This window comes from Lithobates pipiens, unplaced genomic scaffold, assembly GCF_037356315.1.
Source record: "Lithobates pipiens isolate NorthernLeopardFrog02 unplaced genomic scaffold, aLitPip1_a1.2 Scaffold_8, whole genome shotgun sequence".
In the NCBI taxonomy this organism is placed as follows: domain Eukaryota; kingdom Metazoa; phylum Chordata; class Amphibia; order Anura; family Ranidae; genus Lithobates; species Lithobates pipiens.
Window position 1 is genome coordinate 196,681,667 of NW_027507903.1, and position 21,864 is coordinate 196,703,530.

General features: G+C 41.9%; 1 protein-coding gene across 1 annotated transcript in view; it reads left to right on the forward strand.

The window, feature by feature from the left end:
* The window catches only part of GRM8 (glutamate metabotropic receptor 8), a 1,454,623-nt gene that overhangs the window by 41,955 nt on the left and 1,390,804 nt on the right, over positions 1-21,864 (forward strand). Inside the window, exon 2 of the mRNA XM_077474080.1 lies at positions 16,764-17,598. Coding sequence (XP_077330206.1) covers positions 17,074-17,598 — 525 coding nt within the window. The 5' untranslated portion in view covers positions 16,764-17,073. The remainder of the gene's footprint in view (positions 1-16,763; positions 17,599-21,864) is intronic.

Here is a 21,864-nt window from a genome sequence, read left to right on the forward strand (position 1 = left end):
ACCTAAGACAATCTGTAATGTGACAACTGAGGTTACCATGTTCTCATTTGCTGTCAAATATCTAAAGAAAAATCGATAAAGAAAACTAGCACAAGGGACATCACTTACAGTTAATAGGATGTATCCCTTGTTCTAATGACTCTTTGTTGAGATCCCCCACCATCGACCCCCCCCCCCCCACAGCCCCTTTGTTGTATTAACCCCAGCCGCACCAGAAGATTACAGTGAAATGGTGGTTGGGAATGGGCAGAGGAGAATTACAACTAAAAGATAAGATAACAACACAAGGGACACAACCTAATGACTGTTATGCCCCGTACACACGAGCGGACTTTTCGACATCCAAACTCCGACGGACTGAGTCCGGCGGACTATCCGATCGTGTGTGGGCTGCAACGGACTTTAGCGAAGCTAAAGTCTGACGGACTTTAGAAATGAAGCATGCTTTAAATTTTCCCGACGGAACTCCGCCGGACCCGGTCCCCTTTGAAAAATCCGCTCGTGTGTGTGCTACTCCGACGGACTAAAACCGACGCTAGGGCAGCTATTGGCTACTGTCTAGGAACTTCCTACGTCGAATCCAGTCGTACGTCATCACGTTCGACTCCGTCGGAGTTTGGTGTGATGGTGTGTGGTCAAGTCCGTTCGGTCGAAAAGTCCGCCAGAACTCCGTCGGAACTCCGGCGGAACTCCGGCGGAACTCCTTTGGAGGTCTGTCAGACTTAATCCCTCTCGTGTGTACGGGGCATTAGTTTTGTCCCTTGTGCTGATTTTTCTGTTTTTTATTTTGGCTGCACGTGTTAGGCGTAGATGTCCTCCCTTCCTGACAAGCCATGCATTTACTTATCCCCTTTATCTGGAATCTTTGCTGTGCAGCCTGCTTGGCACTGTACAGTCTATGCATAAAAATCTTCATTGTATGTGCACCATGATCTTCATTTATTCTAATAGAAATGGGTATGGAGGAGTACTAAAACTCAGATGACCATTTAGGGTGCATATAAGGATATGCAAACTGCATAAAAGTGCAATACAAATATGTATCTTTATGTTATCCCTATTTCTTTCCCTCTGTCTCTATCATTTAAAATTAAATGTAATAACATCTTTTACTAAATGAAAACAGAAAAAAGTAATGCAGATTTTTTTTTTAACGATACACTACAAAACGGAAAGGTTATTTAGCTCAAAAGCAAAGAATCTTAGAAGCAAGAAAAAAATAAAATGCTCTGCTTAGAGAAGGGGTACAATGTTTGCAGTTATGAATTAGTTAAACTTTCTAAACACTGTGGTCTGCAGTTATTGCAAGCTATTTTGACAGTGAAGAGATAAGATACTTACCAAGTAGTTCTTGCCCTAGGGCAGCTAATGGCCTATTTGAGTGAAGGGAATAGAAGGCCACTGTGCTTATTACTGCATTGTTTAGTTTCCAAATAAGTAATCATGTACTGGTTGTATAAAAAGTTTACAAAATCAGTTTATCTCTTTGCATCATGGCCAAACAGGTAAAATGACTTGTAAACACTTGAAATGTGGACATTTTCTAATATTAATGATTAACTTGATGTAGGAAGAATTGAAAATGATTTGGGGTGAAACTAATTGGTGCAAAATGGGTCACAGATTGTTTCCTCCGTACAGACAAAAAAAACCCTAATATCTGTTGTGTCTTATATTTTACATAATCCAGGTGAACAGTGTGCTGCACATGGCATTCAAAAGTAATGGATCAATAACCGGTTAGATATAATTTGTTCTTGTATGAATTTGTGGTTGTATTTATTTTTTTTTTTTTTCCTTTTATTGAATTCATATCTACTGTTCACTCCTAGGCTGTTCATACAATGTGTTAGTAAAGCTAAAATGTCACCTGATTTTGGGATTCTTTGAAATACTGGGCTGTGCAGTGGTCGGATAATCATAAGCAAATGTTTTTGAGCACAGACATTTTCCAGAATGTTGGATAATCTCTTGGATTACCGATAGATAAATATTCCTCTTTTTGTGCAGAAAAGAGAACAATGCTTTTACATGAACATCTATCAGCTGGCCAAATTAATTCAAAGGTCGCAGCATGACTAAGCTGCTCAACAGTTGTTCAAGCATGGGCAGATGTCTCACCGCCTGTTTTTCTTGGTAAAAGATCTGCCTAGCCATGGCAATATTCACTTCCACTGAGATATGTAAATCTACCAAAAGTATTCACTCTCACCTTTTTGTTATTTGAAGCTACACCTGGAGCACTCAGTGGCAATATTAACACTGCCATTATCATCATTATCATCATCTTCTTGCTATCACCATTACTGATCCAGAACTTAGGTAGAACTAAAGCATAATACAAGTATGAGTTAGTATAGAGCAACTATTTTTGTCTCTTTATTATTGAGAAAAAGGAGTCTGCTGATCAGATATAGGTAATTTAGGCACTAAACCATAATGGAGTAACCAGAGGATGGTTAGAAACAGAACCTAGAGTTTTGAAGATATAATCAGACAAGAGAAAATGTGTATTCTGTACCAGTAAAAAAAAAATACCATTGATACATGTCCCCTGGGGTAGGACCTGGGTCCCCAAATAGTTTTTATGACAATACCTTGCATACAAGCCTTTAAAATGAGCACTTTTTATTTTTCATGTTCGTGTCCCATAGACTTTAACGGTGTTCGTGTGTTCTTACTAATTTTTTGCCTGTTCGGTATAGGGCTGCAACTAACGATTATTTTCATAATCGATTAATCGGCCGATTATTTTTTCGATTAATCGATTAATCGGATTAAAAAAAAAAAGGGGGGGGGGAGAAATATATATATATACGCGCACACACACACACACACACACACACACACACACACACACACACACACACACACACACACACACGTCCCCCCCAGTATAGATGACACATTCCTCCCCTCTCACATGGTGTCACTGCCCCACCTCCTCTCAGTGCTCCCCTCCCCCCCTCCGGTGTCTCGGGTTTTCTCACCCCTTCATGGTGACAGTGGCTCCTCCTCGGTGTGCTGGAGTGGTGTGGGGCGGAGTCTCAGTCCGGACCCGCCACACGTGACTCGGTCGACTCCTCCAAATGGAGCGAAGGGCACCCCGAAGCCGGGAGATGGATGCACGCATGTGCAGAGCCCAACCTCCAATCACAGCAGCGCTGGAAAGCGGGGATGTGCGAGGACAGGGGATGTGCGGGGACAGAAGAAGCGGACGGGGGATGTGCGGGGACAGAGGACGGGGGATGTGCGGGGACAGAGGAAGAGGACGGGGGATGTGCGGGGACAGAGGAAGAGGACGGGGGATGTGCGGGGACAGAGGAAGAGGACGGGGGTTGTGCGGGGGCAGAGGAAGAGGACGGGGGATGTGCGGGGGCAGAGGAAGAGGACGGGGGATGTGCGGGGACAGAAGAAGAGGACGGGGGATGTGCGGGGACAGAAGAAGAGGACGGGGGATGTGCGGGGACAGAAGAAGAGGACGGGGGATGTGCGGGGACAGAAGAAGAGGACGGGGGATGTGCGGGGACAGAAGAAGAAGAAGAGGACGGGGGATGTGCGGGGACAGAAGAAGAAGAGGACGGGGGATGTGCGGGGACAGAAGAAGAAGAGGACGGGGGATGTGCGGGGACAGAAGAAGAGGACGGGGGATGTGCGGGGACAGAAGAAGAGGACGGGGGATGTGCGGGGACAGAAGAAGTCAGGACTTTTTAGTAAAGTTGGAGGGAAGATGTAAAGTCTCTGAGGGCTGAACTTTATTCAATCTGCTACTTGACAAGGCAGGCTGTATGGAAAGGGTTAATGTTAGAGTAATCCCCCTCCCCCCATACACAGACCCCAGCAATGTGAGGAACTCATGTACCATAACACTGACAGACAGCAGGGAGAACCCACTTAAACTGTAAGCTTCTGTTGCCAAGCGCAAGACTATTTGCTTTTCTATCAGTAAGCCTAATCTGCAGATCCATCTGCCAATATTGTTGTTATTCAGACCCCAAGTAATGGAATGGAATTGGCTGCTAGGCCTTAGTTTCATTCACATTTCCATGAACAAGTCTCTATTAGATTAGTTACCAGCAGTTAATCTGATATTAAAGGGACCTTTTGCAGCTGTTTCTCTTTCATTTTCCTTTACTTACTGTACAGCTGCAGGAAGGCTTTTTTGCAGCTGGGAGACATTTCAAGTCTAAACCACTTCCCTCAGGTTTAGCCTATTGAAAATATTCTCTTAACGGTGTACCCTTAAGAAGAGGATGCAAATTAAAATGTAATTGTGTGGAGGGCATACTGCCATACGCCGCGCTGGGGGTGACGTCAGCGCGCAGCTCGCCGCCGCCGGGTGTACCAAGATGGCCGCCAGCTCCGAAGCTAGGCCGAAGCCGCGGTCTTTCCTAAGGCCGCGGCCCGCTCGGCGGATCACATGGTGCGGACCAACTAATCGATAATGAAAATCGTTGACAACGATTTTCATTATCGATTATTATCGATAATATCGATTAATCGTTTCAGCCCTAGTTCGGTATGTTCTGGTGGGAACCGAACCAAGGAGTGTTCGGATCATCCCTACCTACAGATAGCTTGACTGGAAAGGCATCAAAACTAACATAAGGTCATGCAGGTGGCATTCAGATGAATATCTGGAACAAGGCACATGCTGGACTTGTAGCTATCATTGTGTATGATGCCTGGGGGATAGCACAGCCCATTTAAAAGAACATGGCAAGTAGCCTAAGTTGATATGTAGATTTCCAGTGTAAGCGGTATAACAGAAAATGTATGCGTGGCTCCATATATTGAGCATATGCATACAGAGAGGTGGATACAAATCCAAATGCAAATAAGGACAGACCAGGTCACAAAATCCAAAGGACCAAGACAAAATAAGACTTCATAAAACTGATTGTTATTGCCCAACACAGGAATTATTAACAGTAAACCATCAGTCAGGAACCAGAATACACTATGTACAGGTATTGGACTCAGAAACAAATAAAATACACACTGGTTAAACTAAGGTCAGACTAGTGTACCCTTTTGGCTTTCTGAGACAATACAGTGCCTTGCGAAAGTATTCGGCCCCCTTGAACTTTTCAACCTTTTGCCACATTTCAGGCTTCAAACATAAAGATATAAAATTTTTATTTTTTGTGAAGAATCACCAACAAGTGGGACACAATTGTGAAGTGGAACGAAATCTATTGGATTTTTGAAACTTTTTTAACTAATAAAAAAATGAAAAGCGGGGCGTGCAAAATTATTCGGCCCCCTTGCGTTAATACTTTGTAGAGCCACCTTTTGCTGTGATTACAGCTGCAAGTCGCTTGGGGTATGTCTCTATCAGTTTTGCACATCGAGAGACTGAAATTCTTGCCCATTCTTCCTTGCAAAACAGCTCAAGCTCAGTGAGGTTGGATGGAGAGCGTTTGTGAACAGCAGTTTTCAGCTCTTTCCACAGATTCTCGATTGGATTCAGGTCTGGACTTTGACTTGGCCATTCTAACACCTGGATACATTTATTTGTGAACCATTCCTTTGTAGATTTTGCTGTATGTTTGGGATCATTGTCTTGTTGGAAGATAAATCTCCATCCCAGTTTCAGGTCTTTTGCAGACTCCAACAGGTTTTCATCCAGAATGGTCCTGTATTTGGCTGCAACCATCTTCCCCTCAATTTTAACCATCTTCCCTGTCCCTGCTGAAGAAAAGCAGGCCCAAACCATGATGCTGCCACCACCATGTTTGACAGTGGGGATGGTGTGTTGAGGGTGATGAGCTGTGTTGCTTTTACGCCAAACATATCGTTTTGCATTGTGGGCAAAAAGTTCGATTTTGGTTTCATCTGACCAGAGCACCTTCTTCCACGTTTGGTGTGTCTCCCAGGTGGCTTGGGGCAAACTTTAGACAAGACTTTTTAGGGATATCTTTGAGAATTGTCTTTCTTCTTGCCACTCTTCCATAAAGGCCAGATTTGTGCAGTGTACGACTGATTGTTGTCCTATGGACAGAATCTCCCACCTCAGCTGTAGTTCTCTGCAGTTCATCCAGAGTGATCATGGGCCTCTTGGTTGCATCTCTGATCAGTCTTCTCCTTGTCTGAGCTGAAGGTTTAGAGGGACAGCCAGGTCTTGGTAGATTTGCAGTGGTCTGATACTCATTCCATTTCAAAATGATCGCTTGCACAGTGCTCCTTGGGATGTTTAAAGCTTGGGAAATCTTTTTGTATCCAAATCCGGCTTTAAACTTCTCCACAACAGTATTACGGACCTGCCTGGTGTGTTCCTTGGTCTTCATGATGCTCTCTGCGCTTTCAACAGAACCCTGAGGCCGCGTACACACGCGGGGACTGTTCGCTCAACTTTGTCCGTCAAACAGTTTCAGCGAACAGTCCGCTCAAAATTAGCATGGACGGACTTGCCCACACACGACAAACGAACAGTTTGCTGAAACCGTGCGCGATGACTTGAACGGCACGTACGACGGGACGGAAAATACGACGTCCTATACACTGCATTACAACTTTCGGCGTGTAAATCCTTTCTGAGCATGCGCGGAACTTAGTTTGACGAACAAGCCTACACACGAGGGTACTGTTCGCTGAAACCAAGTTTCAGCGGACAGTTTTTCGGAATTTCCGAAAAACTTTGTTCAGCAGACTGTTCGCTGAAACTGTCCGCTGAAAGCCCACACACGGGCGGACTGTCCCCGCGTGTGTACGCGGCCTTAGACTATCACAGAGCAGGTGCATTTATACAGAGACTTGATTACACACAGGTGGATTCTATTTATCACCATCAGTCATTTAGGACAACATTGGATCATTCAGAGATCCTTGCTGAACTTCTGGAGTGAGTTTGCTGCACTGAAAGTAAAGGGGCCAAATAATTTTGCACGCACCACTTTTCAGTTTTTTATTTGCTAAAAAAGTTTAAAATATCCAATAGATTTCGTTCCACTTCACAATTGTGTCCCACTTGTTGGTGATTCTTCACAAAAAATTTAAATTTTATATCTTTATGTTTGAAGCCTGAAATGTGGCAAAAGGTTGAAAAGTTCAAGGGGGCCGAATACTTTCGCAAGGCACTGTATATAGGTAAGTCATAGATTCAATACAGTTACAAGAAAATAAATGAAAAGAAAATTTTAGGTATAATAGCTGACAAGATGCACAGAAAAAGCACAGAAAATACACAAGATAGGAAAAAGACGTAATTATTATACTTTAGGTTGTGTTAAAGTACAATGTAGTATAACTTAAGGGACTTAACTAGTAAGGTTTATAAACCTCTCATCTGTGTTGAAAACAAATATTTACAGCATGTGGTTGACAGTAGGAAACAAAAGGTTCTAGAGTTTGTTTTCCGTGAAGGTTAAAAAAGTAGTCCATGTATCTTGGGAAATTTACATTAAAAAAGTAGAAATAATTAATTCCCATCTACGATGATGTGTTTTAAACTGCAGTGATAACTGTAGGAATTGGTGCATAAAATGCTATGTCTACCTCAAGGGAAACCCCTCCATCTGATAAAAATATGTGTTGTTGTAATTGATTGTTTCGTTTTTCAAATAATGTCATATTCCATAATAAAGTCTGGAATAAATTTATTAAAAAATATAAAGCTTTTGAAATTATTTGCTAGTCCATATTTTATAGATTATATTGGTACAATTCTAAAAATGGCATGAAAATGTATTTGGATCATTTGTCAAAGTCATTATTTGCTCTGGGCATGTTATGTTAGGAGACAACTAGAAAGAAAGAAAATATTAAAAATTTATATGCAGGCACATGCAGTTATTCCATAAAACTATACCCACGACTAATACACAGGTAATTATACAGCATAATAGCAATAATCCATTAAGCTGTCATTGGGTATGACAATACTGGAGATGAGAGCAAAACATTATGCCGTGAGGTGACTTACTAATGGTATTAAATTATTTTCCATTCCTACAAAGCTAACTTCATTTCCTACAGTTCGATTTTAAGGCTAACCTACCTTGGTGAATTTTAGTTGCACTACCTGAATATTCCAAAAAAATACATGTGACTGATGCCTAGAGACTAAAACAGTAAGCTCTAACATAACCACATATAACTGTGGTGATGTGCATCTTTGTGATGTGCATATAACTGCGGTGATGTGCTCTTTATTGTTGAGCTATGTGAACCTGTAACTGGCACCATGCAGTCATAGTAAATTAGTGTTTAGTGGTTGATTTTAGTCAAAAAATTTACATTGGTATTGACATGGTATTTATATGCAGTATATACAGTATGTATATATTTTTAATATTTATGGGTTTTTTTTCCTTTACTTTTCTATTATTATTATTTGGTCTTGGGAAATTAATGACATATTCATGTTAAGGTAGAAGTGTTAGACTATTTCCCTTTATATGGTCACCTTCATAGCCTAAAGCCTGGTACACACTATGTGTTTTTTTTCCGGTGTGCTAACTATGCAAAGTTAGTGCAGCAAACTCTCCCCTGTTGTGTTCTGACAGGGCAGCAGCCCCCCCGCCAGAACACTCTGATCAGTGCTGTCTGCCATTGGCTGAGAGCGCAGATCAGGTGTCGGTCGGATGCTGGTTTACCAGCATGTTCATCTGACAGAAGCCGGCCAAACTTTTGGACAGACTGACATATATTTTTTTTTTTCCGAATAACGCCTGTTTTTTCTCCAGACATTTGGCCTGTGTGTACGTATATCTGAAGCTAAACCTTTTTTCCCTCTTGATTAGTATTGGGAGGGTTAAAAGTGCTGTCAGTGTTTCTTTTCCAGCTGTGTTTCATTAGAAATATTTCTCCCTGCTTCCTGACCTCTAGACTCAACAGGAAGTGGAAAGATATTTATTCCAAAATGATAGAGATCAACTCTTAGCCCTTGTAAACACGGTCGGACATTCCGACTACAAAATTCGTCAGATTTTGTCCAAAACTCGTCAGATTTTGTCCAAAACTGGTGTTGCATACACACGGTCGGACAAAGTTGTCGGAAAATCCGATCGTTTGTAACGTGATGGCGTAATTTAGTTACGACGGAACTACGTTCAGGCTAGTAGCTAATAGCTTTGGTCTAGGAATTTGATCTGAGCATGCGTGACACTTTGTCCGATCGGAATTCTCTACAAACGATCGGACAAAGTCGTAATTTTTATATCCAGCTCTCAAACTTTGTTGGTCAGACATTCTGACGGAAAAAGTCAGATGAAGCCCACACACAGTGGGATTATCTGACAACAGGGTCCGATCAGACATTTTCCGTCGGAATGTATAACCGTGTGTACAAGGGCTTAGACAGTTGTCACAGGAACAAACATCCCCATTGGAATAGTTCTTCTCCATTTCTATCCTGGTGGAAACGATACGTTTTGGATTTACACTAGGCTCGGTTCACACAGGGGCGGCACGACTTGCAGCACGACTCACAGACGCGACCTGCAAACGACTTCAGCGGCGACTTGCAAAACGACTTCTGTATAGAAGTCAATGCAAGTCGCCTGAAGTCGCCCCAAAAGTAGTACAGGAGCCTTTTTTCTAAGTCGGAGCGACTTGAGTCAGTCCTATTAGAACGGTTCCATAGTACAGAACGGAGCGCAATTTGTCAGGCGGCTAAGTCGCCTGGACAAGTCGCCCCTGTGTGAACCGAGCCTAACTTTGATTCCCATTGACATTGGGAATTATGACTGTACTCACTTTTGTTGCCAGCAGTTTAGACATTAATGGCTGTGTGTTGAGTTATTTTGAGGGGACAGCAAATTTACACTGTTATACAAGATGTACACTCACTACTTTACATTGTAGCAAAGAGTAATTTTTTCAGTGTTGTCACATGAAAAAATAAAATGTAACATTTAATAAAATGTAACATTTAAAAAAATGTGAGGGGTGTACTCACTTTTGTGAGATACTGTATATCTATCTATCTATCTATCTATCTATCTATCTATCTATCTATATATATATATATATATATATATATATATATATATATATATATATATATATATATATATAATATACAGTATCTCTCTCTCTCTCTCTCTATATATATATATATATATATATATATATATGAAGGCCAGTGTGGCGGCCTGCATTTATGGGAGGAGCCCGGAGGCCATTTCGTCTATGGTCTTCGTCGGTTCCTGTGCACGATACCTACGTCACTAGGCTGACTATTCCAGACAAGCGTCCGAGAGATCCCGTGTGCGTCAGTCCCGTCTTCGCAGTTTTTGTTTCCGAGTCCGATGCCTCTGTGAGCTTTGCAACCGTAAGCTTCCGCGTTCGTAAGTTGGCAGCTTATGAGGTTTTTGTAGCAGTCGTTGTCAAGTTGCAGTCGTCGTACAACGTTTCTGGTTCGGCTGTCGCAGGTAGGGCTTCGGCTCACGTTTTTCATTTCACGCTTCGTTAATTACCATGTCACTAAACTGTCATATTTATACAACGTATTACTCAGAACATTTCATGTAATCTGTACGTATATTTCATTTCGCACTGTTGTGTTTGTTCATATAAACGGTCTTACAATGCGTCACAAGCAATTCACTTGCTTGTGACACTTCGGTCAATGCCACATCAGGCATTCGTTTGCAAACATTTCAATCATTTCAATCATTTCAGTTGTTTTATTTTTATAATCGTTTCAAAGCATTTCAAATCCTTTCATTAATTTCTGTCACATACCGCACTCCGATTCGAATCCAGTCGCATCTTCGATGCACCGATTCGTTCCGGTGTGTCCCAGTGGATATTGGCCTCATTTCAATACATGCTCCAGAGACGGATTCATTTGTCAGTCATGGGTTAGCTTGTTGATTCTTGTCTTTGTCATGACATATCATTTCTTGTCACTTAATACGCTCCGATACGAATCCAGTCGCATTTAAAGATGCACCGATTCGCTCCGGTGTGCCCAGACGCTTGGCCTCATTTCAGTACATGCTCCAGAGACTGTTTCACTTGTCAGTCGTAGGCTCGGTCACTGATTCTTGTCCTTGTCATGGCGTATCATTTCTTTGTCACCTATCACATTCCTACACGAATATAGTCACGTCTACGCACTAAATTCGTCTCGGCGTGGCCCAGGACAAGCCACATTTCAGTACATGCTCCAGAGTCCGTTTCGTGCTCAGTCGCAAACTGTGGCATGGCGATCCGGGCCTCTGTCATGACAGAAAAAATCATTTCACTGTCATGTACCGCGTCCCGATTCAAATCCAGTTGCATCTGCAATGTACCGATTCGTCCCGGGGGGCCCTAGTTGTCTGGCCTCATTTCACCAATCGCCTCATTTCAGTACATGCTCCAGAGTCTGGTTCGCCGTCAGTCCCAACTGCGGCACGACCGAGTCGTGCCTCTGTCATGGCAGATATTCATTTCGTTCAAGGCAAACATTTCATTAATTTCATTTCATTTCAACTCACTGCTTCCCCAGGTAAAAAAAAAAAAGAGAAATATGTATATAAAAAGAGGTATACACTTCGCTTAGGTATGTATGCCGTTAGGGAGCACAAGCAAGACTTGTAATTTATGTCACCCGTTTCTGCCCCTGACCCTGTTGTAGTCCAGGCAGTTACAACTTCTTCTGCAGGTACCATAGGGTGGAGTTCCATGGTGTACTCTTACCACTTGGTCCCAACCAATGTCAGAAAAGACATCCTGGAAGGCAGGGACATCAACCTCGCCTCTCTGCTTATCTCCGTACATGACTTGGCGGAGAATAAAGCATATACTTGGGGGGACGTGTCAGTAGTCCTTAAGGCTCAAGACCCCAGGCTTAATAGGAAGCTATCAGTGCCGGAGTTCACATTGGCCTTCGGTATGATGAGGATGTCATATGTTCAGCTTCTCCCAACAGAAGAGAAGAGCTGGATCTATACCTCCATACCATGGTAGACCTGGGCTACAAGTATGGGGGCTTCAGGTTTTATGACTACCACCGCTCCTTCTCCGCCAAAGCAGCAGCCAGGTTTTTGCAGTTTCAGACACCCACAGATTGGAGCATCATGGACACAGAGCTCTTCTGTCGCCACTTTGCTGGCCTACGGTCACCATTGTGCGCAATCTGCCAGTCGGCTACCCACACTGCCGCTTGGTGTGCCAACGTGACAACCAGTCGCCCCTTCGAAAGTCCCTCTACCTCCGGTGCAGTTCAAGGCCAGCAGGCCCTGCACGTATGCCCCAGATGGATAAATTTGGATGCCCAGTCCGGACCGTGGGAGGGGCAGCTATTTGCAATAATTTTAACTATAGTTCCTGTAATTTCAGCCAATGTCGTCTGCTTCACATCTGCACCCTATGCCAGAGGGCTAATCCTAGGCTCCTGTGCGAGGTCAAGCAACTGAAGAAGGCATGACTAAGCCGGGCCAATGTCACATGGCTCGGCTTCTATCTTTCCGCACACCCCACTCCCTCCCTGGCCACCTACCTCATCCAAGGTTTCACGGAAGGCTTCCACACTGGCCTAATTTCTCTGCCTCACACTACCCATGAGTGCAGGAACCTACGTTCAGCGGCTACCGATGAGCAGGCCATAGACCAGCTCCTACAGACCGAGATAGATCAGGACTTTATGATAGGCCCTTTCACTCAGCCCCCCTTCAACACATGGAGAGTCAGCCTTATTGGGTTTGTCAAGGGTACGTTTTCCAATAAACTACGTCTTGTGTATGATTTGTCAGCGCCTCATTCTTCCACCATCCCCAGTCTGAATTCCCTTATCCCCTCCGAAGAGTTTTCCCTCAAATACGCCTCTGTGGATATGGCGATCCAGGCCATACTCAAAACGGGCACTGGTACCTGGCTCTCCAAAGCCAATATCTTGGATGCCTTTAAACTCCTTCCTATCCACCCGTCCCTTTGGTGCTGGCATGGCATAAAATGGAGGGAGGCATATTACTTTGCCACCAAATTGACCTTCGGGTCAAAAAGTAGCCCCTGGCTGTTTGACACGTTTGTGCAATCACTCACATGGATCCTCTTACACAAAGCCCAGTGTCAAGAGGTCATCCATTATCTAGACGATTTCTTACTAATAGAGCCGCCCAGCTCATCCCCTGGGGACCTCGACAAGCTAAGGGTTGTGTTTAGAAATCTCAATGTTCCCATCAATGAAGTCGACGGTCCAGCACAGTCGATCACGTTTCTTGGTATCAACCTGAAGGCCTGCACTATGCAGGCCAGCATCCCCCCAGACAAACTGACCCGCATCAGGGCGATTCTCCAAGACTTCACCTGCACCAGAGGGTGCACCAAAAAACAACTGCAATCCCTTCTTGGGATGCTCAATTTTGCCATGCGCGTCATCCCACAGGGTCACTCCTTTGTGTCCTGCCTACTAGTGTACCTGTCCTGTACGCAAGATCCCTATCAAGTCCTTATTCTCGACACCGCAGCAGTAGCGGACCTCTCCATGTGGGAGGAGTTCCTTCCCACCTGGAATGGCATATCACTATTCATTCCCACCGTGCCTTCCCTGTCACCCCAGGTAGTGACAGACGCAGCTGCGTCCACAGGTTTCGCGGCAATTTCTGGCCATCTCTGGTTTGTAGCGCCCTGGCTGCCACAGAAACTAGCTATACCTGGTTTCACCAACACATCTTCCCTCTTCGAAATGTACCCTATAGTGGCAGCCGCACAGCTCTGGGGCCATAGCTGGACCAGGCAAACCGTGGCCTTCACTACTGATAACCTTGCCACAGCAGAAATTATAAACAAAGGCAGCTCCAAATCCCTTTCAGTCATGTCTTTCCTGCATAGGCTGGTACAGCTGTCATTACAGTTTCAGTTTAACATTTATTGCTCATTTGTTCCGGGCAAGTGCAATCTTGCAGCGGATGCGCTCTCCCGTTTTAACTGAATATAATTTTTTGAACAGATGCCCAGAGCCGAACCTGTATCAGCCACTATCCCAGCCTGGTCTCAGCTGACCCTGGACTAACTCAACATCTGCAGACAGCAACTCGGCTTATCAACTCCTCACTCTCCCGCAACACCCTCAAGGTCTACCAAACAGCCTAGAGGGCCTTCAACAAGTTCCTTACACATCACTCCAAAGAAACGTCTGGTATCAAACAGATTCTGGCCTTCATTTCACACTGTCTTACTCATCTATCCCACAACACCATTCGGCTGTACCTAACCGGTATCCAGCATTTCTTGTCTCTTCGGGACCCTGCAAAATCCTCTTTGTTTACGTCTCATGCTATACGGGCCATTCTACGTGGCATTCAGAAGCTCCATCCAGTGGTCAGCGCCAAACGCCTACCCATAACTGGAGACATCTTTAGGGGTATGTCAACCATCCTGGCTACGTCGCCATTCTCTCTCCTCCCTAGTATGCTCCTGCAAGCGGACATGTACCTGGCCTTCTACGGGCTCTTATGACCTGGAGAATTCCCTTGTAGCAGCCCTGCAGGCCAAGGGCTAGGCAAACGCCACTTGGTCCGCTGCAAAGACCATTTCATTCTGCATCTAGCAGTTTATAAAACCCAGCAAGTAGGCTCAGGTACAGATATCCACTTCTACAGAACCAATAAATCAGTTGTTGTTACTACTGCCCAAGCAACCGGACTCTAGTCCCCTTCTACCCTTTCCTGTCAAGCCCCTAAACACCGGTCAATTCATGAAGCACACAAGGATACTTCTCCGCAACCTTCACCTGAACCCTAGCCAGTACTCCGGACACTCAACAGCTTCCCGTCATGGGGTCCCAGACCACATTATTAAAAGACTAGGCAGGTGGAAGTCTGCCTGCTTCGCCCGCTACATCCCCAATCCACAAGTAGAAATGGCCCAGGCTTTTGCCAAACCCCACTCAGTGACTAAACTCAAATCAATAAAGAGCTATTCCCTACCTGAATGTTTTTGCCCCCTTATTTTGGTATATCGTACGTTAGACCAAGGCACAATTTCAGGTCCATTTCCTGTGGTAAGTTTTATGTTAACCCTGTATGTCATCCATATCTGTATCGGCCATAGGGCTCTGAACCATAAATAAGAAGGCCAGTATGGTGGCCTGAATTTAAGGGAGGAGACCAGAGAGGTATTTAACCAGCCCATTCGTCTGTGGTCTTCGTCGGTTCCTGTGCGTGATACCCAACCTCCCATCCCCATTTTAGGGCATTTCTCAAAGTATTCATACTCCTCACAGATTACTCATTTCATCTCATTTCATATTTATTTTATTTCATTCCTCATTTCTTATCTAGGGTATGCCCCCTTATTTTGGTATACCATACTTTAGACCAAGGCACACTTTCAGGTCCATTTCATGTGGTAAGTTTTATGTTAACCCTGTATGTCATCCATATCCGTATCGGCCATAGGGCTCTGAACCATAAATATATATAAATATATAAAAAATATATAATTTACTTTCAATGAAAATTGGTTGATTGGTTTAAGCTGGCCAAACATGGATCAAAATTCAGCATGTTCAACAGGAACTGGATGAATTTTGAACTGTGCGCAGCCTTCTCAGTTTAACAGAAGCCTGTCGTCAGACAGGCTTCTTTTGAATGATCCATCTGGAAAACCAGCATTCAGTCAGTGCATGCAGCCAATGGCCAATGATTAGTGTATTCTGATTGGAGGGAGTCTCGCTATCAGAATACAAAGATACAGCGGGGTGGCTTTCCCCATTCACTTCGAATGTGTGAATGGGATAATTCGATTAATTGTCTGCCTGGCTGAATGAAAAAAAAATAATTAAAAGTAATGTATGGCCAGCTATACACTCTTTCAGCTTTTCTTAGTCAACAGAAAAGAGTTAGGCCAACAGGTGGGCCTCCCACAACTGAGAAAAAATACCCTTGCAAAAGATACATTTTAAAAACGGTATTGTCATCTGAGACCTGGATATTTGGAGCCAACCTTTTTTTTTAAATGACTGATATTGGAAAGGAAATAAGCAGATGGTCCATTTGGGTACCTTGGGAATAAATGCAAATGGTTGTGTATATTTAGGTTCTCATTGCATGTGAACTGGAAACATTACTGGTTTACTGTGAGTCTGTGAGTATAAACATAAATTACAATTTGGGAAAATGAAGTAAATATATAATAGGGTGACACATTTACTAAATTACAAGAAGAATACTGCCATTGATTTCATTTTCAGACTGCATTAGCGTAAATGGCCTTTTCTGTTTTTTGTTTTTTTTATGCACAATGTCACTTTTCTTTTTAGATTTTCTGACCCTGCAACAAAAGCTAGCTTCAAGCATTATTGTGAATTTAACATTACATTATTATTATTATTACTATTATTATTGTTAATATTATTATTATTTAGGACTTTAACCCACAATCATGAAATCCATTTATCCCCACACATTTTTTTAAAACAAATTCTTTATCAACATTTGCATGTGTGCAAACATTTCTGGAGTGAATTATACCTGGAAATTGTAATTTGGCTTTCTCTAGTTTCGAACTATGATATGTTTGAAAATAGGCACGTTTATTGCTGTAAAGTGTATTTTTAAACACCACTGCACAGTACAGAGATCATTTATTTGAGCTAATGACGTATAATATAGTTAATTTTGTCCGAATCATATTGGATATTGTTTCATGGTCACTGACCTGAATTAGCCAAGGTATGCAGTGCAGGAAATGAGTCATGGGGAATTTAGAGTGCATTTACATCTGCTCTTTCAGTTTGTTTGCTTAAGCAATGCTAGCTGCATATTATGCATATCCAGAGGACAAATGCAAATATTCAAACATATTTTCTTGTTTTCTTTCTTTTTCAGGTGGACTTTATATAACGATCCAGTAAAAAGATATGATTCGGAGGTGGATTATTTACTCTAAATTATTGAAGGACTTGACCAATGAAGTGACTTTACCTCTTCTAACATTGCACATGGCGAATGTACTACATTGAACTTGATGTGCTAATTACAGATCTGTGGCTGTCTGACAAAACTGCTGGTTATGCGCTAAACAGTCCTTTTTTTTTCTTTACTTAATGGGCACTGATGGTAGTATCTAATAAGTGTGGATTAAAAAGATCTACATTGGTGTATAAAAAATTGCTAAATTGTATTGTGGATCTCAAACATGTCTTCAGCACGCATGGTTTTAGAGGGAAAACAGCTCAAGTCTGGTCATTGCACAATGTCAATGGCTATCCAGTTGTACTACATTTTTACCTTAATGCAAGCATCTGGTGGCCAGGAATATGCCCACTCCATTCGAGTAGAAGGGGACATAATACTTGGTGGCCTCTTTCCAGTCCATTCAAGAGGAGAACGAGGGGTGCCTTGTGGGGAACTTAAAAAAGAAAAAGGGATCCATAGGCTGGAAGCAATGATGTATGCTGTAGACCAGATAAACAAAGATCAGGACCTTCTTCCTAACATTACATTAGGGGTCCGCATCCTTGACACCTGCTCAAGGGATACATATGCACTGGAGCAATCCCTAACGTTTGTGCAAGCTTTAATAGAAAAAGATGCTACTGATGTCAGATGCGCCAATGGGGATTCGCCAATTTTCACCAAGCCGGACAGAATTTCTGCTGTAATAGGAGCTGCAGCGAGTTCTGTATCTATTATGGTTGCTAATATATTAAGGCTATTTAAGGTAAGATCCTTTTTGGTAAAGTCTGTGTTTTGAAGCGCTTTGTCTATGACTAACTCTTTCCTTGAAGCAGAATAATTTATGCAAAGCATGCTTCTTTTAATGGTTTACATTGCCAAGCTCTGAAACAGCATGTGTTAGTGGTGTACTGAAGTAAATGAAATGTTTGTCTGCCAGGAGCCTTTGCATTCTCACTTTCTCGTTTTAATGACCCATTTCCCCCTGTTAGTGCTGGAATCATCATTGTAGCAAGTGAATCTAATCTGGTGACACATAGTCATTTTGTACTTCTTGAAAAGATTTCTGCAACAAGATATGTTTTCAGTTCCTCTTATAACCTCATCCAAACAAGTAACACCATTAACAAAATACATTGATCAATAAAGCCAGTAAAGAACATTGTGTGTGTTGTGCCAGACTGAGATATGTAGGTTAAATGAGAATCTTTTATGATGCATGAGTCAAATGTAATACTCTTATAACCTCTTTGTAATTTATTTTTATAGCAACGGTGTCATAAGCAAAAGTATCGCATCATTCAGATGTGTGATGGCATATTAAAAAGTTATCAACAGTTTTTTCATGATTCACAGTGTTTATATGAAAAACGAATGTGTACTTTTACAGCTAGGGCTCGTTTTTCCTATTTAAAAAATAATTCAGACTTTAGTAATAACCAAGGGATGGGCTTGTATTGCTTCAGTAATATTTTTCTTAAATGTTTGTCTTCACACTTTTATTATAATTTTGCCTGAGCAGAATAACTGTAATATGCTCTTTTGGAAGTCTGAAGCCTAACTCCTTGCATAAAGCAAACTTATAGTATAAAATGGATTGCGTCTATTCAGCCTGATGTTTAGTAATGACACCATTTTGTTTATATACAGCTTCTTGCTATCCCCTAAATGTGCCAACTTTTTAAAGTTGTTTTCTAAGTGTGTGTTTGTAAGAACTGTTGCCAATGTGCCCTTTCCACTCTATATTCTGCATACATGCCCTATAATGGAAAATGTAAGGTGGAATAATAACATATATACAGTATATACAGTACTATGCACTGGCAAATAGCAACAGATAGAGTTCAGCTTAAAGGAAGTACTTTTTAAATATTTTGGTCTCTGTAGCGATGGTAGGAGACTAAGCCCTTGTACACAGGGTTGGAGAATCCATCAGAATGCGTCCTATCGGACGGTGTTGTCGGATAATCCGACTGTGTATAGTATGCATCGGACTGATTCCGTCGGAATATCCATCGGACCCAATTTTCAAACTTGTTGGAAATATTTTCCGACAAACTGGTCCGATCGGACATACTCCGATCATGTGTAGAGAATTTTGATCGGACCAAGTGCCACGCATGCTCAGATCAAATTCCTACATCAAAGCTATTAGCTACTAGCCTGAATGTAGTCCCATCGTAACGAAATTACGTCATCACGTTCTGAAAGATCGTATTTTTCGACAACTTTGTCCGACCGTGTGTATGCAACAGTTTCGGACAAGATCCGACGGACAAGATCCGACGGACAAAATCCGATGGATTTGGTTGTCGAAATCTCTGACCGTGTGTACAGGGGCTTAGGGATGCTGAATTGTGAGAGTTATGTTCCGTCAGGCACACGATCATGGCATTTTTTATTAAAGTGCAAACCCAGGGTCTACATATCTGTAATAACTAAGCTGAATCAAACATGTATCACCTTTAACCTGGTAAAGCTCTCTCAAAGCATAAACAAATTATTTATGATTGCCTGCATGCAGTTTCTGGGTTTTTCCAGAGTCCCTAGTAGGCCCAAAATCAAACCAAGATTCCAACCAGCTTACTAACACTTGTGCCCAGCTGCATTTACAACCACAACTTTCTACTGTACTGTGAGAATGCCACTCATATTTACAGGCCAAGGGGAGGACACAGAAAGGAGCTAACAAGAATGTGATTGTGGCAGCTGTGGTGAGAATGTGCATAATAGTTTCCCCCAGGTTTTAAGCCTTTTGAACCATTAAAGCGGTAGTAAACTGCTGGGCATTTTTTTTCTAACATAAAAGTAATGTCATAATGTGCTGGTATGCATCGCATACTAGCACAATGTGTTGAACTTACCTGAAAATTAAACCTTTCAGCGCCGAGCTGTCACCATCACTTCCATCATTACCTGGTCTTCCTTTCCGGATCTGCATGCACGAGGGAGCCACCGTTTATGGCACAGTGCTCTGAAGAAAAGGCCTGGGGGGGGGGATCATTCCTTCAGAGCGCACGTGCTCCTGACATCACCAGTTGCATGTACAGTAAATATTTCCTGAACGGTACCTATAGGTAAGCCTTATTATAGGCTTACCTATAGGTAAAAGTCAGAGATGGGAATTTACACCCACATTAAGGAATAATCTCCACTGTGTACAGACACCTGTAGATGCCTACTCTAATCTAGGGCAGTTTACCATTTTCAAACATAATATAGGTGAAGCTTAACGTTAGATCATTTAAAGTGCACTTGCGCTTTTTGCAGCCACATTTAGATACCACCTAATTTATATTTGTGTTTCCATTCATACAGCAAAACTCCAAAAAATTATTTAAAAGTGGCCACTCATTCTTTTCTTAAACGGTCAAAATGGAAATATTTTACTTAGCTTCCCCCTTCCATGTTTATGAGAGCCTCCCAGAGTTATATTTCCCGTAATTAATCCAAAACTGTGTACATATCTATCTCACAACTGACAAGGAGGATCTGCCACAATAGTAGAGACACTATTGTGGCAGATCCTCATTGTCAGTTGTGAGATAGATATGTACACAGTTTGTTTTATTAAAGTTTAGGAATATCAAGGTGTGGGTTCTGCATTATATGATAATTTAGTTTGAATCCAATTAATTCTTGAAATAAGCAAATTTCAAAATATTCTGTACAATACAATTTGCCTATAGATTATGTGCATAATCCTGCTCCAAAGAATTGTAAGAATGAAAAAAATATATATTTTTATGTATGGAAATATTTTTAGGTAAGATGGAATTGTACTTTAAAATTGACCTGTGATTTGATAAATTACCATATATGCTCAAATGGGAATCTGAAATAAATACGCAATTGACCATTCCAGAATGGTCCACTTTGTGGGTCAACCTACGTAAGTGCACTAAGTCACTGACAATTAGAGAGACATTGGTGAAACTTTTCATCAGATAGTATTACATACCTTCTCATCTAAACGTAATATACCCATGGGGTCTCCTCAAACTGCTTTAGGGGGTGTCCAGTGCCAGGAACTTTTCTCCACATATTTTGGGATTGTGTACATTTATCTCCCACATGGAAGGAGGTTTCTTCCTTTATCAATAGATTTTTTTCCTTCTATTGTTGTTTTTATTCCACGTTAATTGTTATTTGAAGCGACACTTAGTCATACGATATTTAAGATCACCATCTGTTTAGAAGAACACGCATTTCAAATGTACCTTTAATAGACTACTTTTCATATGTATGTTCTACCATTGTTGCTTCAAATATTTGTAAGAAATCCTTTTTTTTTTCAATAAATAAATTTGTATTCAATATTTGACCCAATTTTATACTGCAGTCATCAGACTATTACTAAGGTACTTGGACTAATTTGTTTTTTAAATGTAAAAAATAGTGTTATCTGTCATGATGTATTTCAGGTGACAGTGGAATTCACAGAATGTATCTTGAATGGCTAAGGTTATGAATCAATAATTGCTAGAACACTGTAATTTTAGGTATCCCCGCATGCTATAATTTGATACGCAATGTCTACTGTGGCTGTTTTAATGAAATAGGAAGCTGATGTGGATCTCAATGAAAGGAATAGGACATACTTTGGCTCCTGCTAGTCTGTGTCTATTTACCGTTGATATACTCTAAGGTTTCTACCTCATAACTTGGAACGCTAGAATGTTTTGAGGCACATTTTGCCAGCCTCTCTGGCTTAGCTTACTGTAACAAAGAACATGGCTTACAGTCTCTGCTTTAATAGATAAAGTCTTGTTTTCTGCCTGCAACCAGCTATTTCATTACAAGCACAACTGGAATTCACTGCAGTAAACATACATCCAATTTTTGAAGTTATCTTTCAACAGAAATATATATATATATATATAATAAAGCCTGAAATGACTAAAATACTTAAAATCATGTATGGAAACTCAGGAAAGAGGTAAAGGGGGCTGCTGTCCCTAGTGCCAACCAACGATCGGTGTGCTTTCATTATTTAACAAAAGATTAGGAAAGTTAAACAGCGCGTTTGATT